Below are 21765 nucleotides of genomic sequence, written 5' to 3'. Positions count from 1 at the left end.
TCTCATCCACCCTGGGTATCTTATTCCTTTTAAGGGAAGGAGAAAAAGGGCATCGCCCATGCCTTAGCAAAAATTCTATAGCCCTATCTGGTACAGGAAATACTTCCACCCTGAAGTACCAGTGTAACCTACTGGACTCTCACAGCTAGACTACGCCAGTAGTGTCTGGGTCACCCAGGGTAGCTAAAACCTCCTCAAGTAGCAAATGGAGGTAATCAAGCTAAGACAGAAGGACAACAAACACAGGATCAGATAAGGTATTACCCCATCTGAGTCTGAAAATTCCTTATCAGATACTACCGAAGTATCTTCCTCCTTCAGTTACAGGAAAGAAACATTCGGAACAGATACAACTGAATCAATCACACTATTCCTTGATTGAAAATATGTCCTCTTGCACTTTTCCCCTTTACAGTGTGGGAAAAACAGACAATGCATTAAATACAATTTAACTCCAGGTGGAGTGTGAGAGGAAACGCAGGGCACTGCATGTGGGCTATACATTTTTTGGGACACCTTAGGAGAAATTTGTGGCATATTTTGTGCTTGTCAATAAACTTCTAAGCAGCATGTGCCTAAAGAGGAGTAGGTTCGGAACAGCATTCAGAACCTGATTCTAACTAAAGCCTGACAAAACGACTGAACGTCTGGAACATCTGCCAGACGCTTGTGCAGTAAAATTGACAAAGCAGTTATCTGTCCCTTTAAGGAACTAGCAGATAACCCCTTCTCCAATCCTTCTTGGAGAAAGGGCAAAATCCTAGGGATCCTGATCTTACTCCATGAGTAGCCTTTGGATTCGCACCAATAAATATATTTACGCCATATCTTAAGGTAAATTTTCTTAGTGACAGGCTTTCGAGCCTGAATCAAGGTATCTATGACCGACTCAGAGAATCCCCGCTTAGATAAAATCAAGCGTTCAATCGCCAGGCAGTCAGCCGCAGAGAAACTAGATTTGGATGCTGGCACGGACCTTGAAAGAGAAGGTCCTGTCTCAGTGGCTGTGTCTACGGTGGTAGGGATGACATTTCCACCATGTCTGCATACCAAGTCCTGCGTGGCCACGCAGGTGCTATCAAAATCACCAAAACCCTCTCCTGTTTGATTCTGGCAATCAGACGAGGGAGGAGAGGAAATGGTGGAAACACATAAGCCAGGTTGAACGACCAAGGTACTGCTAGAGCATCTATCAGTACTGCTTGGGGATCCCTTGATCTGGACCCGTAACAAGGAAGTTTGGCATGCTGACGAGATGCCATCAGATCCAATTCTGGTGTGCCCCATTAATGAATCAATTGTGCGAACACCTCCGGATGGAGCTCCCACTCCCCCGGATGAAAAGTCGGACGACTTAGAAAATCCGCTTCCCAGTTCTCCACTCCTGGGATATAGATTGCTGATAGATGGCAAGAGTGAGTCTCTGCCCATCAAATTATTTTGGAAACCTCTATCATCGCTAGAGAACTCTTTGTTCCCCCTTGATGATTGATATATGCTACAGTCGTGATATTGTCCGACTGGAATCTTATGAATTTGGACGAAGCCAGCTGAGGCCACGCCTGAAGTGCGTTTAATATCGCTCTCAGTTCTAGAATATTTATTGGAAGGAGAGCCTCCTCCTGAGTCCACACACCCTGTGCCTTCAGGGAGTTCCAGACTGCACCCCAGCCCAATAGACTGGCGTCCGCCGTCACTATGACCCATGCTGGCCTGCGGAAACACATTCCCTGGGACAGATGATCCTGTGACAACCACCAAAGAAGAGAGAGTCTCTGGTCTCTTGGTCCAGATTTATCTGAGGAGATAAATTTGCATAGTCCCCATTCTACTGTCTGAGCATGCAGAGTTGCAGTGGTCTGAGATGCAAGCGAGCAAACAGAACTATGTCCATTGCCGCTACCATTAGTCCAATTACCTCCATACACTGAGCCACTGATGGCCGAGGAATGGAATGAAGTGCTCGGCAGGTGGTTAAGATCTTTGATTTTCTGACCTCCGTCCGATTCTGTGGGAACTGCTCTGGATCTTAGTAACAGCTGCTAAGATCATCAGCCTCCAGGCAGAAGTCTTCATCCATCTGCTGCCTGAGGGGAAATAGTACACACCGGTACCATTTAAAATAAAAAACTGTTGCTAGAAGAAAATAAAAACTAACATTTTATCACCTCTTTCACTTTACCCTTCCTATTACTTAGAGAAGGCAAAGAGAATGACTGGGGGTGGAGTCAAGGGAGGAGCTATATAGACGGCTCTGCTGTGGTGCTCTTTGCCACTTCCTGTTAGCAGGAGGATAATATCCCACAAGTAAAGGATGAATCCGTGGACTCGTCGTATCTTATAGAAGAAATTAGTTTTACTGACTAGTGATTTAAAACATAATTGAAATTGTGAATGAAATCTATTTGATTTAAATAAATTCCACCCTGGTGTTAAATCATAGAGAAAGTGTAAAGAGGCTTCAGATGATTAGCAAAGGGCAGTACATTTGCATGGTGACATTTCAAACAAAAGACAAAAGGAGCATTACATTCATCTTAAATCTTCAAAAGCATTTTAGGTTTCCCTTTTTCTAGAAGAACACGAATATACTTACATTTCTGTAGAGCTGGAGTCTAAAACAGCCACTGAGCAATCTTCGCTAACTGATGCCAATAAAGGAGAGCTAGAAAGATACACAAAAAAAACACTTTATTATTAACTTTAAAATAAAAACATTTGTGTGCATAAAGCGGAGTAAATTGGTACTAAATTTAGAAGAATGTGCATGTTTGTAAATAATTAATACAGAAGTCACAAGGGTGAAAAAGTATGTTTAGTAGGCACAATAATATACTCATTACAATCTACAAGAAAAAAAAACGTTTTAAAATCAAATACTCCACTACTTACAAAAGTCATCTCTGGCTGAATGTTAGTGTAAACTTGCAACTACTGTTGTTTAAAGGGACACTGTACCCAAAATGTTTCTTTCGTGATTCAGATTGAGCATGAAATTTTAAGCAACTTTCTAATTTACTCCTATTATCAAATTTTCTTCTTTCTCTTGGTATCTTTATTTGAAATGCAAGAATGTAAGTTTAGATGCTGGCCCATTTTTTGTGGACAACCTGGGTTGTCCTTGCTGATTGGTGGATAAATTCATCCACCAATAAAAAAGTGCTGTCCAGAGTACTGAAACCAAAAAAAAAGCTTAGATGCCTTCTTTTTCAAATACCACACAAATGCTCTTTCTGAATTACAAAATAATTTTTGGGTACAGTGTCCCTTTAAGGGGATATAAAAGCACCAAAAAGAAAATTCTCTAACGTGTTATATATAAACAACAATGCAATAATAAAATGCTGCGTGTGTTTAACCCCTGCAAATGGAACATAATTAAAAGTCACCTCTAAAGCAGTGATGCACTACTGGGACCTAGCATAACACATCTGGTAGCCACCAATCACTAGCTAGCTCCAAATAGTTAATTGACGCTCTTGAGCCTACCCAAATATGCTTTCCAACAGAGGATTTTAAGAGAACAGAATAAATTTAAAAATGGAAGTAATTTGAAGAGTCTCTTAACCCTTTGAGTGCCAACGACGGCTCTGAGCCGTTGCAGATATTCCCAGTCAGGCCTGTATAGTGACAGGTATCGCCGGGGCTTCACGTTTTGCGCAGTGCAATTTCATTGAAAACTGACAATTGTCAGTTATAGGGAGATGGGGGCATGCTGCTTAGAAGCCTGTATCTCAGGCATCTAAGCAGTTACAGACTCACTGTTGAAAAAGGTAATCGCCTATCTGTTCCGACGTTATAAGTCGTGGGGACCTGTGAAGTTACAAAACATGTAAAACAAAAAAAAGTAAAAAAAATAATAATAAAAAAAAAAGGATGTGGGGGTCTTTAGGGGCTCATAAATAAATAACAAAATTGCCTAGAGACCCCCAAAATACATTTTCTAAAAATAAACTAGTATATCTTTAAAAAAAAAAAATATATTGGTTTATGTGTTCTAGCTAAATGATCACTGTAGTCATCAGTGTAAATGCAATGATAACTTAGCTATGAAATGTCACATTTCCTTTTCCAATATGGCTCTTGATATTATATTTGTAATCCCATGATCACCTAGATCACGTGGTTACAAATTACCAATGGTAGAGGGATGCTTTTTATGAAAAAAAAACTTTTTTTATTGTCATTCTTTCAGCCTGTGTGGTAGGTGAGTAAACATCTCTGCTCAGCTCTTCCCATAGTCTAAAATCCTTACATTTTTGCTACAAAAAGCTTTATTTTTTGCAGTTGGAGTCATGGGCAATGTTGCAACAACATCTGCAGTGGCCACACAGCATACTGTGGGAGTCATGGGCATGATACATGTTGCATTTGCAGGTGCAAGCAGGCCTGCTCCAAGCTACAGCTGGACCTCCCCTAATATGGTTTAGCCAGTGTTGCCTCAATTTACTGCAATTCAGGCCTCTTGGTGAGCACTGCAAATTTTGAACCCATCATCAACTACTTTCAGTTGTTTGTGGATGATGAGTTCTTAGAATTTATTGTTCAGCGGACAAATCTGTATGCTGAGCAATTTTATAAAAAAAAAAAACCGGTGCAGAATTGAGCCACCATGCCAGAGCACATCGGTGGACTACGACCAATTTGCAAGAGAGGAGGACATTTTGGGCCTCACTCTGCTAATGGGGACTGTGCAAAAGCCAAGCATAGCCTCATATTGGTCAAAGCAGTCTACTCAGATGACCCCTATCTTTCTTGCTACAATGAGCAGGGACAGAAATATGTTAGTGCTCAAGTTTTTGCATTATAATAATAATGCAAATGCTCTGTCACAGGACAACCCAGAACATGACCGATTGATTACATCAAGGCCTGTTCTTGACCATTTATTGGCAAGATTTCAAGAGTGCTATACTCCAGGCCAGAACATATCAGTTGATGAATCTTTGATTTTATATAAGAGAAGTATCGTTTTTAAACAATACATTCCTTCTAAGAGAGCTCACTTTAGAATCAAGCTGTATAAGCTGTGAGAGAGCTCTAGTTTTAGGGTATACACTGGCAAGGATTCTGTTCTAGCACCCCCTGAGTGTCCCTTCTCCCTTGCTGCCAGTGAAAAAAATAATGTGGGACTTACTCCAACTAATATTTAAGAAAGGTTACCACGTATATATGGATAACTTTTACACTGGTGTGCCATTATTTAAATTGTTATATAGCAAGGGCACTATTTCGACTCACATGTTCAGAAAGCAAAAAAGAGAGGAGAGACCAGAGCTTTGCGCTCTGATGAGCTGCTAGCTGTGAAATTCAGACAAAAAGGATGTGCATCTTCTCACAACTATACATGAGAGCACCTCACCTGTCTATGTCAGGGGGCAGAACACGCCAACTATGAAACCCATATGTATCCTGGATTACAATTGACATATAGGAGGGGTAGATGAGACTGACAAGATGCTTGAACCATATACTCTGCTTCTCGCAAAGCATATACATGGTACAAGAAACTGGCAGTCCACTTGATACAATTGTCAATGCTTAATGGGTTTGTCCTGTATCAGGCTACCCAAGGAAGAGGGCTACGTTTCCTGAAATTTCAGAAATCTTATTAGAAGCCTTTTCTCATCATCAGGGGATATTCCAGTAGCTGGGCCAAGTGAGGAGAATATGCAAGGTTGCATAGCAGTCACTTTGTTGAGAATATACCAGCTACTGAGGAAAAAAAAAAAACTTTCCCTAGTAGAAGGTGTAGAGTGTGCAGTTAGCATGGACGTCGTAAAGACACCCGTTACTACTGTCCAGACTGCTCCTCTAAACCAGGGCTATGCATGCCAGAATGCTTCCGTATTTATCATACTATGGAAACATACTAGCTACATACCCTCACAACCCCAGGAGGCTCAAGATTCTGAAATGCAGATACATGGCCCTGGTTGAAGCTTACGCATGACCAGCCCAGTGATCGAGTTGCCCCTAGCAATAGGGCTAACTTGTGTATGAAAGGAGATATGAAAGGTACAAAAGAAAAGTTCGGGTCTCGACTCCCAAGTACTATTAAAACGTATTCTTTATTCCAAACATCATTAAAAACCTAGTGAAAGCATCAGCATATGGAGCATAAGCCTGAACTTACGCGTTTCGGTCGTTGGCCGTAATCAGATCTAAACCTCCATGTTGGAAGTGTGCTTTTAAGGGGATATTAGCCCCTCCTATTTAAGAATTAATTAAAAAGAAAAAAAAAAGAAAACATTTTGTACAGAGTGCTCAGCTAGTAAATACACACAAAGAGATTGTTTATAATGTAGTTCTCACATATGATATAATAGATATAAGTATAATAGGGGCTACACTTGTTGAAACAGGATATGCACATTATTTCTTGTAAATATGAAACCATTATTGAGTAAAAAATACACATTTAACAAACCAATCAGTCATATACTGAGGGTAGGGGTTTAACCTTAGGTGAAAGTTAAATAAAGTTATTTAAAATTTAAACAAGCAGAATAAGTGCACTCAGAGAGCATAATAAATGTCATACTTTGAACGAATTCATTGAATAGTAAATTTCAATTTGTACTTTTAAATAAACCTTTAAAAATATATAACACTCTCCCTACCTAAGGCAGATATATATACTTACCAAATAGTCATAAACTTTGTCAACAGTTAGCCCTAGACGAAGACCCTTCTTACATTATATAGATTTAGATATTAATTATTAAACATGTAGATGTAATTTTTGATGTAAGAAATCTAGGTGGCCAGTCACTTAAATTGGTACTGATAAATAAATAATAAAATAAATAAATAAAAGGGGAATTTGAAATAGACATAAAAAGTACCTCATTGGGATAGATCAAAAAAATCATTCCCAATAATTAATTATGTCGTATTGTGAATTAAACCCATTGGGTACCAAAGTCTGCAACTTATGTATCCAATACACTTCCTGGTGACCCAGGAGTGTATTTCTGTTGCCACCTCTAAAGGGGATAAATACAGCTTCTATAGCCTTCCACCTGAATGTGTCTACCTTTTGTTTATGTTCAAAAAACAGAATTTATGTTTACCTGATAAATTTCTTTCTCCTATGGTGTGTCCGGTCCACGGCTTCATCCTTACTTGTGGGATATTCTCATTCCCTACAGGAAGTGGCAAAGAGAGCACACAGCAAAGCTGTCCATATAGCCCCCCCTCAAGCTCCGCCCCCCAGTCATTCGACCGACGGTCAGGAGAAAAAGGAGAACCATAAGGTGCAGTGGTGACTGTAGTGTACAAAAAACAAAAAAATTTAAACCTGACTAAAAGCCAGGGCGGGCCGTGGACCGGACACACCGTAGGAGAAAGAAATTTATCAGGTAAACATAAATTCTGTTTTCTCCTACATTGGTGTGTCCGGTCCACGGCTTCATCCTTACTTGTGGGAACCAATACCAAAGCTTTAGGACACGGATGAAGGGAGGGAGCAAGTCAGGTAACCTAAACGGAAGGCACCACTGCTTGTAAAACCTTTCTCCCAAAAATAGCCTCCGAAGAAGCATAAGTATCGAATTTGTAAAATTTGGCAAATGTATGCAGAGAAGACCAAGTCGCTGCCTTACAGATCTGTTCAACAGAAGCCTCATTCTTGAAGGCCCATGTGGAAGCCACATCTCTAGTAGAGTGAGCTGTAATTCGTTAAGGAGGCTGCCGTCCGGCAGTCTCATAAGCCAATCGGATGATGCTTTTTAGCCAAAAGGAAAGAGGTAGCAGTAGCTTTCTGACCTCTCCTCTTACCAGAATAGACGACAAACAAGGATGATGTCTGTCTGAAATCCTTTGTTGCTTCTAAATAGAATTTTAAAGCACGAACCAGATCTAGGTTATGTAACAAACGTTCCTTCTTCGAAACTGGATTCGGACACAGAGAAGGAACAACTATTTCCTGGTTAATATTCCTGTTGGAAACCACTTTTGGAAGAAAACCAGGCTTGGTACGTAAAACTACCTTATCTGTATGGAATACCAGATAGGGTGAAGTACACTGCAAAGCAGCCAATTCAGAAACTCTTCTAACAGAAGAAATAGCAACCAAAAACAGAACTTTCCAAGATAGTAACTTAATATCTATGGAATGTAAAGGTTCAAACGGAACCCCTTGAAGAACTGAAAGAACTAAGTTTAGACTCCATGGAGGAGTCACAGGTCTGTAGACAGGCTTGATTCTGACTAACGCCTGTACAAACGCTTGAACATCTGGCAAGGCTGCCAGACGTTTGTGCAACAAGACAGAGCAGAGCAGATATCTGTCCTTTTAGAGAACTAGCTGACAGACCTTTCTCCAAACCCTCTTGGAGAAAGGAAAGTATTCTTGGAATCCTAATTTTACTCCATGAGTAACCCTTGGATTCGCACCAACAGAGATATTTTTGCCATATCTTATGGTAAATTTTCCTGGTCACAGGCTTTCTGGCCTGAACCAGAGTATTTATAACAGATTCCGAAAACCCACGCTTAGATAGAATCAAGCGTTCAATTTCCAAGCAGTCAGTTGCAGAGAAACTAGGTTTGGATGTTCGAATGGACCTTGTACTAGAAGGTCCTGTCTCAAAGGTAGCTTCCATGGTGGAGCCAATGACATATTCACCAGGTCTGCATACCAAGTCCTGCTTGGCCATGCAGGAGCTATTAGAATCACCGAAGCCTTCTCCTGTTTGATCCTGGCTACTAGCCTGGGAAGGAGAGGAAACGGTGGAAAAACATAACCTAGATTGAACGACCAAGGCGCCACTAATGCATCTACTAATGTCGCCTTGGGATCCCTGGACCTGGACCCGTAGCGTGGAACCTTGGAGTTCTGACGAGACACCATCAGATCCATATCTGGAATGCCCCGTAGTTGAGTTAACTGGGCAAAGACCTCTGGGTGAAGTTCCCACTTCCCCGGATGGAAAGTCTGACGACTCAAATAATCCGCCTCCCAGTTGTCTACTCCTGGGATGTGAATTGCAGATAGATGGCAGGAGTGATCCTCCGCCCATTTGATGATCTTGGATACTTCTCTCATCGCCAGGGAACTCTTTGTCCCTCCCTGATGATTGATGTACGCTACAGTCATGTTGTCCGACTGAAATCTTATGAATTTGGCCTTCGCTAGTTGAGGCCAAGCCAGGAGCGCATTGAATATCGCTCTCAGTTCCAAAATGTTTATCGGGAGGAGAGATTCTTCCCGAGACCATAGACCCTGAGCTTTCAGGGAGTCCCAGACCGCGCCCCAGCCTAAGAGACTGGCGTCGGTCGTGACAATGATCCACTCTGGCCTGCGGAAACTCATTCCCTGAGACAGGTGATCCTGAGACAACCACCAGAGGAGCGAGTCTCTGGCTTTCTTGTCCATTTGTATCTGGGGAGACAAGTCTGCATAATCCCCATTCCACTGCCTGAGCATGCACAATTGCAGAGGTCTTAGATGAATTCTGACAAACGGGACTATGTCCATTGCCGCAACCATTAGACCGATTACCTCCATGCACTGAGCCACAGACGGCTGAGGAATGGAATGAAGAACTCAACAAGCATTTGAAAGTTTTGACTTCCTGACCTCCGTCAGAAAGATTTTCATTTCTACCGAGTCTACCAGGAAGGGAACCCTTGTGACCGGGGACAGAGAACTTTTTTCTACATTCACCTTCCACTCGTGAGACCTTAGGAAGGCTAGAACAATATCCGTATGAGCTTTGGCTCTGGGAAAAGACGATGCCTGTATTAAGATGTCGTCTAGGTAAGGTGCTACTGCAATGCCCCGCGGTCTTTGTACCGCTAGAAGGGACCCTAGCACCTTTGTGAAAATTCTGGGAGCGGTAGCCAACCCAAAAGGAAGGGCCACAAACTGGTAATGCTTGTCCAGAAAGGCGAACCTTAGGAACTCATGGTGATTTTTGTGGATAGGAATATGCAGGTATGCATCCTTTAGGTCCACTTTAGTCATGTATTGACCCTCCTGGATCATTGGTAAAATTGTTCGAATTGTTTCCATCTTGAATGATGGAACTTTGAGGAATTTGTTTAGGATCTTTAAGTCCAGAATTGGCCTGAATGTTCCCTCCTTTTTGGGAACTACAAACAGGTTGGAGTAAAAACCCAGCCCTTGTTCTGCTTTTGGGACTGGGTGTATCACTCCCATTTTTAAAAGGTCTTCTACGCAACATAAGAATGCCCGTCTCTTTGTCTGGTCTAAAGACAAGCGAGATATGTGAAACCTTCCCTTTGGAGGAAGGTCCTTGAATTCTAGGAGATACCCCTGAGAAACAATCTCTAAAGCCCAGGGGTCTAGGACATTTCTTGCCCAAGCCTGAGCAAAGAGAGAGAGTCTGCCCCCTACCAGATCCGGTCCCGGATCGGGGGCCATCCTTTCATGCTGATTTGGTAGCAGCAGCAGGCTTTTTGGCCTGTTTTCCCTTGTTCCAGCCTTGCAATGGTTTCCATGCTGGTTTGGGCTGGGAAGTGTTACCCTCTTGTCTAGAGGCTGCAGAGTTAGAAGCCGGTCCGTTCCTGAAATTGCGAAAGAACGAAAATTAGACTTATTTTTTGCTTTGAAAGGCCTATCCTGTGGAAGGGCATGGCCCTTTCCCCCAGTGATATCTGAAATAATCTCCTTCAATTCTGGCCTGAATAGGGTCTTACCTTTGAAAGGAATATTAAGCAATTTTGTTTTGGACGACACATCCGCCGACCAAGATTTTAGCCAAAGCGCCCTGCGCGCCACTATTGCAAAACCTGAATTTTTCGCCGCTAATTTAGCTAATTGAAAAGCGGCATCCAAAATAAAGGAATTAGCCAACTTTAGTGCATGAATTCTGTCCATGACCTCATCATATGGAGTCTCCTTCTGGAGCGAATTTTCTAGTTCATCGAACCAAATGGACGCCGCCGTGGTGACAGGAATAATGCACGAAATTGGTTGAAGAAGGAAACCTTGCTGAACAAAAATTTTCTTAAGCAATCCTAATTTTTTATCCATAGGATCTTTGAAAGCGCAACTGTCCTCTATTGGAATAGTTGTGCGCTTAGCTAACATTGAAACTGCCCCCTCTACCTTAGGGACCGTCTGCCATGCATCCCTTCTGGGGTCGACAATGGGGAACATTTTCTTAAATATAGGAGGGGGAACAAAAGTCACCCCTGGCTTCTCCCACTCCTTAGTCACTATATCCGCCACCCTCTTGGGTATCGGAAGCGCATCAGCGTGCACTGGGACCTCTAAAAATTTGTCCATCTTGCATAATTTCTCTGGAATCACCAAAGGATCACAATCATCAAGTGTAGCTAGCACCTCCTTAAGCAGAGCGCGGAGATGTTCTAGCTTAAATTTAAATGCAACAATATCAGGCTCTGCCTGCTGAGAAATTTTTCCTGAGTCAGAAATTTCTCCCTTGGACAGGCCCTCCCTCACTGCCAACTCAGATTGATGTGAGGGCATAACAGATAAATTATCTTCTGCGCCTGCTTGCTCATCCTCTGTATTTAAAACTGAGCAATCACACTTTCTAGGAAAAGCTGGCAGTTTGGATAAAAAGGCTGCTAGAGAATTATCCATTACTGCTGCTAATTGCTGCATAGTAACAGCCATTGGCGCGCTAGATGTACTAGGTATCGCTTGCGTGGGCAAAGCTGGTATTGACACAGAAGGAGAGGATGATGAACTATCCCCACTACCTTCATTTAAAGAATCATCTCGGGCAACATTATTAAATGTGACAGTACTGTCCTTAATCTGTTTGGACGCTATGGCACAATTCGCACATACATTTAATGGGGGAACCACCTTGGCCTCCATACACACATAACATAGGCTATCTGAAGGCACAGACATGTTAGACTTAGGCAGACTTTTAATGCAATAAAAGTTATTTTATACAGAACCGTTACTGTCTCTTTAAATAATAAAAGGGCACACTTTATTACTGAAATGTCAGAAAAACATCAAAGAAATATCCGATCTTTATGAAATTTTCACCACAGTGTCTTAATGCCTTGAAAGTATTGCACACCAATTTTCAGGCAAATTAACCCCTAAATGCCCAAACCGGAGCTAAAAACAGAATTTATGCTTACCTGATAAATTACTTTCTCCAACGGTGTGTCCGGTCCACGGCGTCATCCTTACTTGTGGGATATTCTCTTCCCCAACAGGAAATGGCAAAGAGCCCAGCAAAGCTGGTCACATGATCCCTCCTAGGCTCCGCCTACCCCAGTCATTCGACCGACGTTAAGGAGGAATATTTGCATAGGAGAAACCATATGGTACCGTGGTGACTGTAGTTAAAGAAAATAAATTATCAGACCTGATTAAAAAAACCAGGGCGGGCCGTGGACCGGACACACCGTTGGAGAAAGTAATTTATCAGGTAAACATAAATTCTGTTTTCTCCAACATAGGTGTGTCCGGTCCACGGCGTCATCCTTACTTGTGGGAACCAATACCAAAGCTTTAGGACACGGATGAAGGGAGGGAGCAAATCAGGTCACCTAAATGGAAGGCACCACGGCTTGCAAAACCTTTCTCCCAAAAATAGCCTCAGAAGAAGCAAAAGTATCAAACTTGTAAAATTTGGTAAAAGTGTGCAGTGAAGACCAAGTCGCTGCCCTACATATCTGATCAACAGAAGCCTCGTTCTTGAAGGCCCATGTGGAAGCCACAGCCCTAGTGGAATGAGCTGTGATTCTTTCGGGAGGCTGCCGTCCGGCAGTCTCGTAAGCCAATCTGATGATGCTTTTAATCCAAAAAGAGAGAGAGGTAGAAGTTGCTTTTTGACCTCTCCTTTTACCGGAATAAACAACAAACAAGGAAGATGTTTGTCTAAAATCCTTTGTAGCATCTAAATAGAATTTTAGAGCGCGAACAACATCCAAATTGTGCAACAAACGTTCCTTCTTTGAAACTGGTTTCGGACACAGAGAAGGTATGATAATCTCCTGGTTAATGTTTTTGTTAGAAACAACTTTTGGAAGAAAACCAGGTTTAGTACGTAAAACCACCTTATCTGCATGGAACACCAGATAAGGAGGAGAACACTGCAGAGCAGATAATTCTGAAACTCTTCTAGCAGAAGAAATTGCAACTAAAAACAAAACTTTCCAAGATAATAACTTAATATCAACGGAATGCAAGGGTTCAAACGGAACCCCCTGAAGAACTGAAAGAACTAAATTGAGACTCCAAGGAGGAGTCAAAGGTTTGTAAACAGGCTTAATTCTAACCAGAGCCTGAACAAAGGCTTGAACATCTGGCACAGCGGCCAGCTTTTTGTGAAGTAACACAGACAAGGCAGAAATCTGTCCCTGCAGGGAACTTGCAGATAATCCTTTTTCCAATCCTTCTTGAAGGAAGGATAGAATCCTAGGAATCTTAACCTTGTCCCAAGGGAATCCTTTAGATTCACACCAACAGATATATTTTTTCCAAATTTTGTGGTAAATCTTTCTAGCTTTCTGGCCTGAACAAGAGTATCGATAACAGAATCTGAGAATCCTCGCTTCGATAAGATCAAGCGTTCAATCTCCAAGCAGTCAGCTGGAGTGAAACCAGATTCGGATGTTCGAACGGACCCTGAACAAGAAGGTCTCGTCTCAAAGGTAGCTTCCAAGGAGGAGCCGATGACATATTTACCAGATCTGCGTACCAAGTCCTGCGTGGCCACGCAGGAGCTATCAAGATCACCGACGCCCTCTCCTGATTGATCCTGGCTACCAGCCTGGGGATGAGAGGAAACGGCGGGAACACATAAGCTAGTTTGAAGGTCCAAGGTGCTACTAGTGCATCCACTAGAGCCGCCTTGGGATCCCTGGATCTGGAACCGTAGCAAGGAACTTTGAAGTTCTGACGAGAGGCCATCAGATCCATGTCTGGAATGCCCCACAGCTGAGTGACTTGGGCAAAGATTTCCGGATGGAGTTCCCACTCCCCCGGATGCAATGTCTGACGACTCAGAAAATCCGCTTCCCAATTTTCCACTCCTGGGATGTGGATAGCAGACAGGTGGCAGGAGTGAGACTCCGCCCATAGAATGATTTTGGTCACTTCTTCCATCGCGAGGGAACTCCTTGTTCCCCCCTGATGGTTGATGTACGCAACAGTTGTCATGTTGTCTGATTGAAACCGTATGAACTTGGCCCTCGCTAGCTGAGGCCAAGCCTTGAGAGCATTGAATATCGCTCTCAGTTCCAGAATATTTATCGGTAGAAGAGATTCTTCCCGAGACCAAAGACCCTGAGCTTTCAGGGATCCCCAGACCGCGCCCCAGCCCATCAGACTGGCGTCGGTCGTGACAATGACCCACTCTGGTCTGCAGAATGTCATCCCTCGTGACAGGTTGTCCAGGGACAGCCACCAACGGAGTGAGTCTCTGGTCCTCTGATTTACTTGTATCTTCGGAGACAAGTCTGTATAGTCCCCATTCCACTGACTGAGCATGCACAGTTGTAATGGTCTTAGATGAATGCGTGCAAAAGGAACTATGTCCATTGCCGCTACCATCAACCCGATCACTTCCATGCACTGAGCTATGGAAGGAAGAGGAACGGAATGGAGTATCCGACAAGAGTCTAGAAGTTTTGTTTTTCTGGCCTCTGTCAGAAAAATCCTCATTTCTAAGGAGTCTATTATTGTTCCCAAGAAGGGAACCCTTGTTGACGGAGATAGAGAACTCTTTTCCACGTTCACTTTCCATCCGTGAGATCTGAGAAAGGCCAGGCCAATGTCCGTGTGAGCCTTTGCTTGAGGAAGGGACGACGCTTGAATCAAAATGTCGTCCAAGTAAGGTACTACAGCAATGCCCCTTGGTCTTAGCACAGCTAGAAGGGACCCTAGTACCTTTGTGAAAATCCTTGGAGCAGTGGCTAATCCGAAAGGAAGCGCCACGAATTGGTAATGTTTGTCCAGGAATACGAACCTCAGGAACCGATGATGTTCCTTGTGGATAGGAATATGTAGATACGCATCCTTTAAATCCACCGTGGTCATGAATTGACCTTCCTGGATGGAAGGAAGAATAGTTCGAATGGTTTCCATCTTGAACGATGGAACCTTGAGAAACTTGTTTAAGATCTTGAGATCTAAGATTGGTCTGAACGTTCCCTCTTTTTTGGGAACTATAAACAGATTGGAGTAGAACCCCATCCCTTGTTCTCTTAATGGAACGGGATGAATCACTCCCAATTTTAACAGGTCTTCTACACAATGTAAGAATGCCTGTCTTTTTATGTGGTCTGAAGACAACTGAGACCTGTGGAACCTCCCCCTTGGGGGAAGTCCCTTGAATTCCAGAAGATAACCTTGGGAGACTATCTCTAGCGCCCAAGGATCCAGAACATCTCTTGCCCAAGCCTGAGCGAAGAGAGAGAGTCTGCCCCCCACCAGATCCGGTCCCGGATCGGGGGCCAACATTTCATGCTGTCTTGGTAGCAGTGGCAGGTTTCTTGGCCTGCTTTCCCTTGTTCCAGCCTTGCATTGGTCTCCAAGCTGGCTTGGCTTGAGAAGTATTACCCTCTTGCTTAGAGGACGTAGCACTTTGGGCTGGTCCATTTCTACGAAAGGGACGAAAATTAGGTTTATTTTTTGCCTTGAAAGGCCGATCCTGAGGAAGGGCGTGGCCCTTACCCCCAGTGATATCCGAGATAATCTCTTTCAAGTCAGGGCCAAACAGCGTTTTCCCCTTGAAAGGAATGTTAAGTAGCTTGTTCTTGGAAGACGCATCAGCCGACCAAGATTTCAACCAAAGCGCTCTGCGTGCCACAATAGCAAACCCAGAATTCTTAGCCGCTAACCTAGCCAATTGCAAAGTGGCATCTAGGGTGAAAGAATTAGCCAATTTGAGAGCATTGATTCTGTCCCTAATCTCCTCATAAGGAGGAGAATCACTGTCGACCGCCTTTATCAGCTCATCGAACCAGAAACATGCGGCTGTAGCGACAGGGACAATGCATGAAATTGGTTGTAGAAGGTAACCCTGCTGAACAAACATCTTTTTAAGCAAACCTTCTAATTTTTTATCCATAGGATCTTTGAAAGCACAACTATCCTCTATGGGTATAGTGGTGCGTTTGTTTAAAGTGGAAACCGCTCCCTTGACCTTGGGGACTGTCTGCCATAAGTCCTTTCTGGGGTCGACCATAGGAAACAATTTTTTAAATATGGGGGGAGGGACGAAAGGAATACCGGGCCTTTCCCATTCTTTATTAACAATGTCCGCCACCCGCTTGGGTATAGGAAAAGCTTCTGGGAGCCCCGGCACCTCTAGGAACTTGTCCATTTTACATAGTTTCTCTGGGATGACCAACTTGTCACAATCATCCAGAGTGGATAATACCTCCTTAAGCAGAATGCGGAGATGTTCCAACTTAAATTTAAATGCAATCACATCAGGTTCAGCTTGTTGAGAAATGTTCCCTGAATCAGTAATTTCTCCCTCAGACAAAACCTCCCTGGCCCCATCAGACTGAGTTAGGGGCCCTTCAGAAATATTAATATCAGCGTCGTCATGCTCTTCAGTATCTAAAACAGAGCAGTCGCGCTTACGCTGATAAGTGTTCATTTTGGCTAAAATGTTTTTGACAGAATTATCCATTACAGCCGTTAATTGTTGCATAGTAAGGAGTATTGGCGCGCTAGATGTACTAGGGGCCTCCTGAGTGGGCAAGACTCGTGTAGACGAAGGAGGGAATGATGCAGTACCATGCTTACTCCCCTCACTTGAGGAATCATCTTGGGCATCATTGTCATTGTCACATAAATCACATTTATTTAAATGAATAGGAATTCTGGCTTCCCCACATTCAGAACACAGTCTATCTGGTAGTTCAGACATGTTAAACAGGCATAAACTTGATAACAAGTACAAAAAACGTTTTAAAATAAAACCGTTACTGTCACTTTAAATTTTAAACTGAACACACTTTATTACTGCAAATGCGAAAAAACATGAAGGAATTGTTCAAAATTTACTAAATTTTCACCACAGTGTCTTAAAGCCTTAAAAGTATTGCACACCAAATTTGGAAGCTTTAACCCTTAAAATAACGGAACCGGAGCCGTTTTGAACATTAACCCCTTTACAGTCCCTGGTATCTGCTTTGCTGAGACCCAACCAAGCCCCAAGGGGAATACGATACCAAATGACGCCTTCAGAAAGTCTTTTCTAAGTATCAGAGCTCCTCTCACATGCGACTGCATGCCATGCCTCTCAAAAACAAGTGCGCAACACCGGCGCGAAAATGAGACTCTGCCTATGCTTTGGGAAAGCCCCTAAAGAATAAGGTGTCTAAAACAGTGCCTGCCGATATTATTATATCAAAATACCCAGATAAAATGATTCCTCAAGGCTAAATATGTGTTAATAATCAATCGATTTAGCCCAAAAAAAGTCTACAGTCTTAATAAGCCCTTTTTGAAGCCCTTATTTACAATCGTAATAAACATGGCTTACCGGATCCCAGAGGGAAAATGACAGCTTCCAGCATTACATCGTCTTGTTAGAATGTGTCATACCTCAAGCAGCAAGAGACTGCTCACTGTTCCCCCAACTGAAGTTAATTGCTCTCAACAGTCCTGTGTGGAACAGCCATGGATTTTAGTGACGGTTGCTAAAATCATTTTCCTCATACAAACAGAAATCTTCATCTCTTTTCTGTTTCTGAGTAAATAGTACATACCAGCACTATTTCAAAATAACAAACTCTTGATTGAATAATAAAAACTACAGTTAAACACTAAAAAACTCTAAGCCATCTCCGTGGAGATGTTGCCTGTACAACGGCAAAGAGAATGACTGGGGTAGGCGGAGCCTAGGAGGGATCATGTGACCAGCTTTGCTGGGCTCTTTGCCATTTCCTGTTGGGGAAGAGAATATCCCACAAGTAAGGATGACGCCGTGGACCGGACACACCTATGTTGGAGAAATAACAATTAACCGGTTAAACACACTACAGTCCCCTGCCACAGTCTCTGCTGCGGCGTTTACCTTCCTTAGGGGTTATTCAAAACAGTAATAAGCCTCTCTGAAGTCCTTTTCCAAGCCTCTGGACCTTCCACGTGAAGCTGCATGAACTGCCTAGTGAAAAGTAACTGCGCAACTGAGGCGCGAAAATGAGGCCTCCTCCCTCTGCATTCCAGAGTGAAGGGGCCTTTTCTGACAAGATTAGGTGTCTAAACGGCTGCCAGGCGCAAATAAAATTCCCCAAAAGGGTTTCAAAGTTTGAAAAACACTCTAAATGTCACATAAACATGTTAAAAACCAAACGACTTAGCCCACAATAGTGTCAACCAGCATAGAGCCCAAGTTATAAGCCTTAATTCTGTTACTGAGTCTAAGAAAATGGCTTACCTATCCCAGAAGGGAAAGCTGACAGTCTTCTAGCATTACTTGGTCTTGTTAGAAAAGTGACTGATCATACCTGACGCAGATAAGCCTGCAAACTGTTCCCCCCAACTGAAGTTCTCTGGTTTCAACAGTCCTGCGTGGGAACAGCAATGGATTTTATTTACTGGTGCTAAAATCATACTCCTCTTTTAACAGAAATCTTCATCACTTTCTGTTGTAGAGTAAATAGTACAAACCGGCACTATTTTAAAATAACAAACTCTTGATAGAAGAAATAAAAAACTACAACTAACACCACATACTCTTTACCACCCCCATGGAGATGCTACTTGTACAGAGCGGCAAAGAGAATGACTGGGGATCGGAGCTAGAGGGGGGGCTATATGGACAGCTTTGCTGTGTGCTCTCTTTGCCACTTCCTGTAGGGAATGAGAATATCCCACAAGTAAGGATGAAGCCGTGGACCGGACACACCAATGTAGGAGAAATAAAGTGTTCTGAGAGAGCAGAGAAGCTTTGATTATTTTTAATGTAACTTAAATGTTCTCTCACTCTCGTGCAGACATTCCTAGTAGTGAGGCCTACATATTGTTTGAGACATAGGTTACACTCTACAAGGTAGATAAGTTACTAGAACATTTGACACATCCTATTGTGGAGAATACCTCCCCTGTTACATGACTGATGAAGTCACAAGCTTTACAGCGTGGGTGTCCACACCTGTATGTTCCTGAACATTGTAGCCATGTGCTATTGGGGAGCATACTTGGTAAAATCATATTGGCTAAGGTTAGATTTTTAGCATGGATAAAATGGGGAGATACGTTTTAATGATATCACAGATTTTATAGAATTGGTTTGAATATTTTGTCACAAAATTTAAATAATTTTCTCGTTTGCTTACCTGTGCGTTTTTCAAGGAGGCTGATCCTATCTACTTTCGCTATATCCTTTTTGGCCTCTTCTATGATTCGTTTGGGGTACCCTCTATCCGCAAACCGTCTACTCAGTATTTCAACTTCTTGCTCAAAATCTGATTGTTCTGAGCAATTTCGTCTTACTCTGAGCATTTGTCCTTTGACAATAAAGCTGCATCCTCAGGTGAGTCTATCAATCTAATTTATCTACTGGTTAACCTCACCTGCCTTTATGGTGTAAACACCTTCTTGTTGCCTATACATTCATAGCTTATACTACTCTGATGTAATGCTGTGCCTACATAGTTGTAATCAGAACCGAAACAGTCCGTTGGGGCATATATGCAATTTGCCAACTTGACACTCAGCATCTGTGTATCTAGAAATCCTGGAAACAGACTGGCTGACTGGCCAGTGGTAGGGGTTGTGTTTCTGTGAGTGAATGAAGATACAAAAGGTGTGTGTATGGTCAGTAGTAGGGATGAAAGTCTTGATGTATGGGAAGTATGTTGTGAGTGAATCAGACATGAAAGGTGTGAATGGTCAGTAGCAAGGGTTGAAGCCTTGACGTGGCGTTACTGCTCACATGGGTATCCATGTGCTAATTCAACAAGTGTGAGTGTCTGTAATGCTTGTGTGGGTAATGCAAAAGAGTGTTAAATCATTTAGAATTAGGTCAATTAATGAGGTAGACAGTTTAATTGCAGATATAACCGCTATACGTTTAAAGTGTTTTAAGGTAGCCATGTCTGCAGTTTAACAGCTGTAGCCACCTGGGAATTTAAGAAACAGTATACAAGGTACACAGTTTTGGAAAGTACACCCCTTGACGCATCAAATGAGGGGCTGCATGCATTGCTAACACAAATTTGGAGTGCGTAAGATATAAATGAACATGTCACTTTGTTTATTTATTTTTTTCGCTTATTTGTTGCACACTTCAGATTTATGATACAAATAAAAATAAGACCTCATTTGATGCAGCTGGGTTGTAGTTTTGTTGTCATATCTTAACTTCCCAGGCAGCTAAAGCTGTTTAATTGCTGGCAACAATACATTAAATTTAAAGATGCTTTTTGTGATCGTCTATCAAATTGACACGTCAGCAATAAAAAAGTAGAAACTCAGTGAAATGTTCTCAATTTCTGCTTATTTTAGACAGGTTACCTCCTGCAAATATTTAGCAACACATGTTTTAATGATAGAGTTTAGAAAAATAAAAAATTACAAACTAATTTTTATTGAGTGTGGAGTAAAAAATAAAATATACACTTTTTTCATATTTTATGCTTTATTTTTAAAACCTGATGATACATACACAAAAAGTGTTTAAACGTGAACTGCAACAAAAAGCTCAAAACCAGCTTAGCACACAGGTGGGAAATGGCTTGGCAGCCAAAAGGTTAAAATTTCATGTTCTATGAAAAATATGAAAGTTTTATATTATCTCCCTTAAAGGGACATAGAAGTCAAAATGAATTACAAATAACCAAACGTCTTTCAAGAGCATTGGCAACCACTGCACGTTGACCCCTAAACAAAGTAATTGTACACACTAGAAAATCTACTAATATTATTTATTTTTACCTGTGATGTGAATATGCTAGTCCTGTAATGGGACCTGTATGCACTTCCAATGTAATGGCAGATTCAGGATTTTTCAAGCTCACTAAAGAAATATTGCCATTTTCATCACCTGTCACAAAATGATTAATTCGTTTAATAAAAAAAACAAAAACACACAACAAATTCATAGTGTATAACAAGAAGTTTAACACCTTACAAATTAAATTTGGGCCAAGCGTAGGGTGTATTTAGTTATGCAAAAAGTTCACACCATTTAACAAAGCTATTGATCAAAATTTATTCTCAAATGAACATAAGATTTTTTTTTTCCTTTTTGCTGCTACTGGTAATTGTTAAATGGCAAACCAGACAGCCAGTACTTCCCTTTCATATTGTGCATAAAGAGATTTAAAGGGGCATTAAAGGAGATTGTAATATTTAATGTTTAATTATATTATATGTAGTAAAATCGTATGCATTACACTTATTTATTTAGGAGTAAAAAATATAAAAATGTACTTTTCTTTATTCTCTATTACTACACACCTGGTAATAAGGATTTCAGAAACCAATGTATTATTCTAAATTAAAAAAAATTGTGTCACATTTACTTGGTATAGCTCAATTTTATGAAAAGCATTCAACTTTTGTATGATAAATTACCTGGTTTGTTTTATACTGCAATAATTCTTCCTGCTGCAATTGCATCACACATAGCATAATAGTAAAATTTTTACTAAGCCATGGGTAAATTCTCAATACTTAACATATTTAAATAGAATTTTTCATTTATCGAATTCAGCAGCTAAAAAAAGAAAATGTATGCTTACCTGATAAATGTATTTCTTTTTAGACACGATGAGTCCACGGATTTCATCCTTACTTGTGGGATATTCACCTCCTGGTCAGCAGGAGGAGGC

At 41.8% G+C, this 21765-nt stretch overlaps 1 protein-coding gene across 1 annotated transcript in view; it reads right to left on the bottom strand.

The window, feature by feature from the left end:
- Nucleotides 1-21765, bottom strand: part of WDR77 (WD repeat domain 77) — a 142289-nt gene that overhangs the window by 29206 nt on the left and 91318 nt on the right. Inside the window, exons 8-9 of the mRNA XM_053706638.1 lie at nucleotides 20867-20975; nucleotides 2597-2665 (exon numbers count right to left, since the gene is read on the bottom strand). Coding sequence (XP_053562613.1) covers nucleotides 2597-2665; nucleotides 20867-20975 — 178 coding nt within the window. The remainder of the gene's footprint in view (nucleotides 1-2596; nucleotides 2666-20866; nucleotides 20976-21765) is intronic.

This window comes from Bombina bombina, chromosome 3 (assembly GCF_027579735.1).
Source record: "Bombina bombina isolate aBomBom1 chromosome 3, aBomBom1.pri, whole genome shotgun sequence".
NCBI classification, from domain to species: Eukaryota; Metazoa; Chordata; class Amphibia; order Anura; family Bombinatoridae; genus Bombina; species Bombina bombina.
The sequence above is the reverse complement of the archived record's forward strand: the minus strand, read 5'-3'. Positions and strand labels throughout refer to the sequence as shown.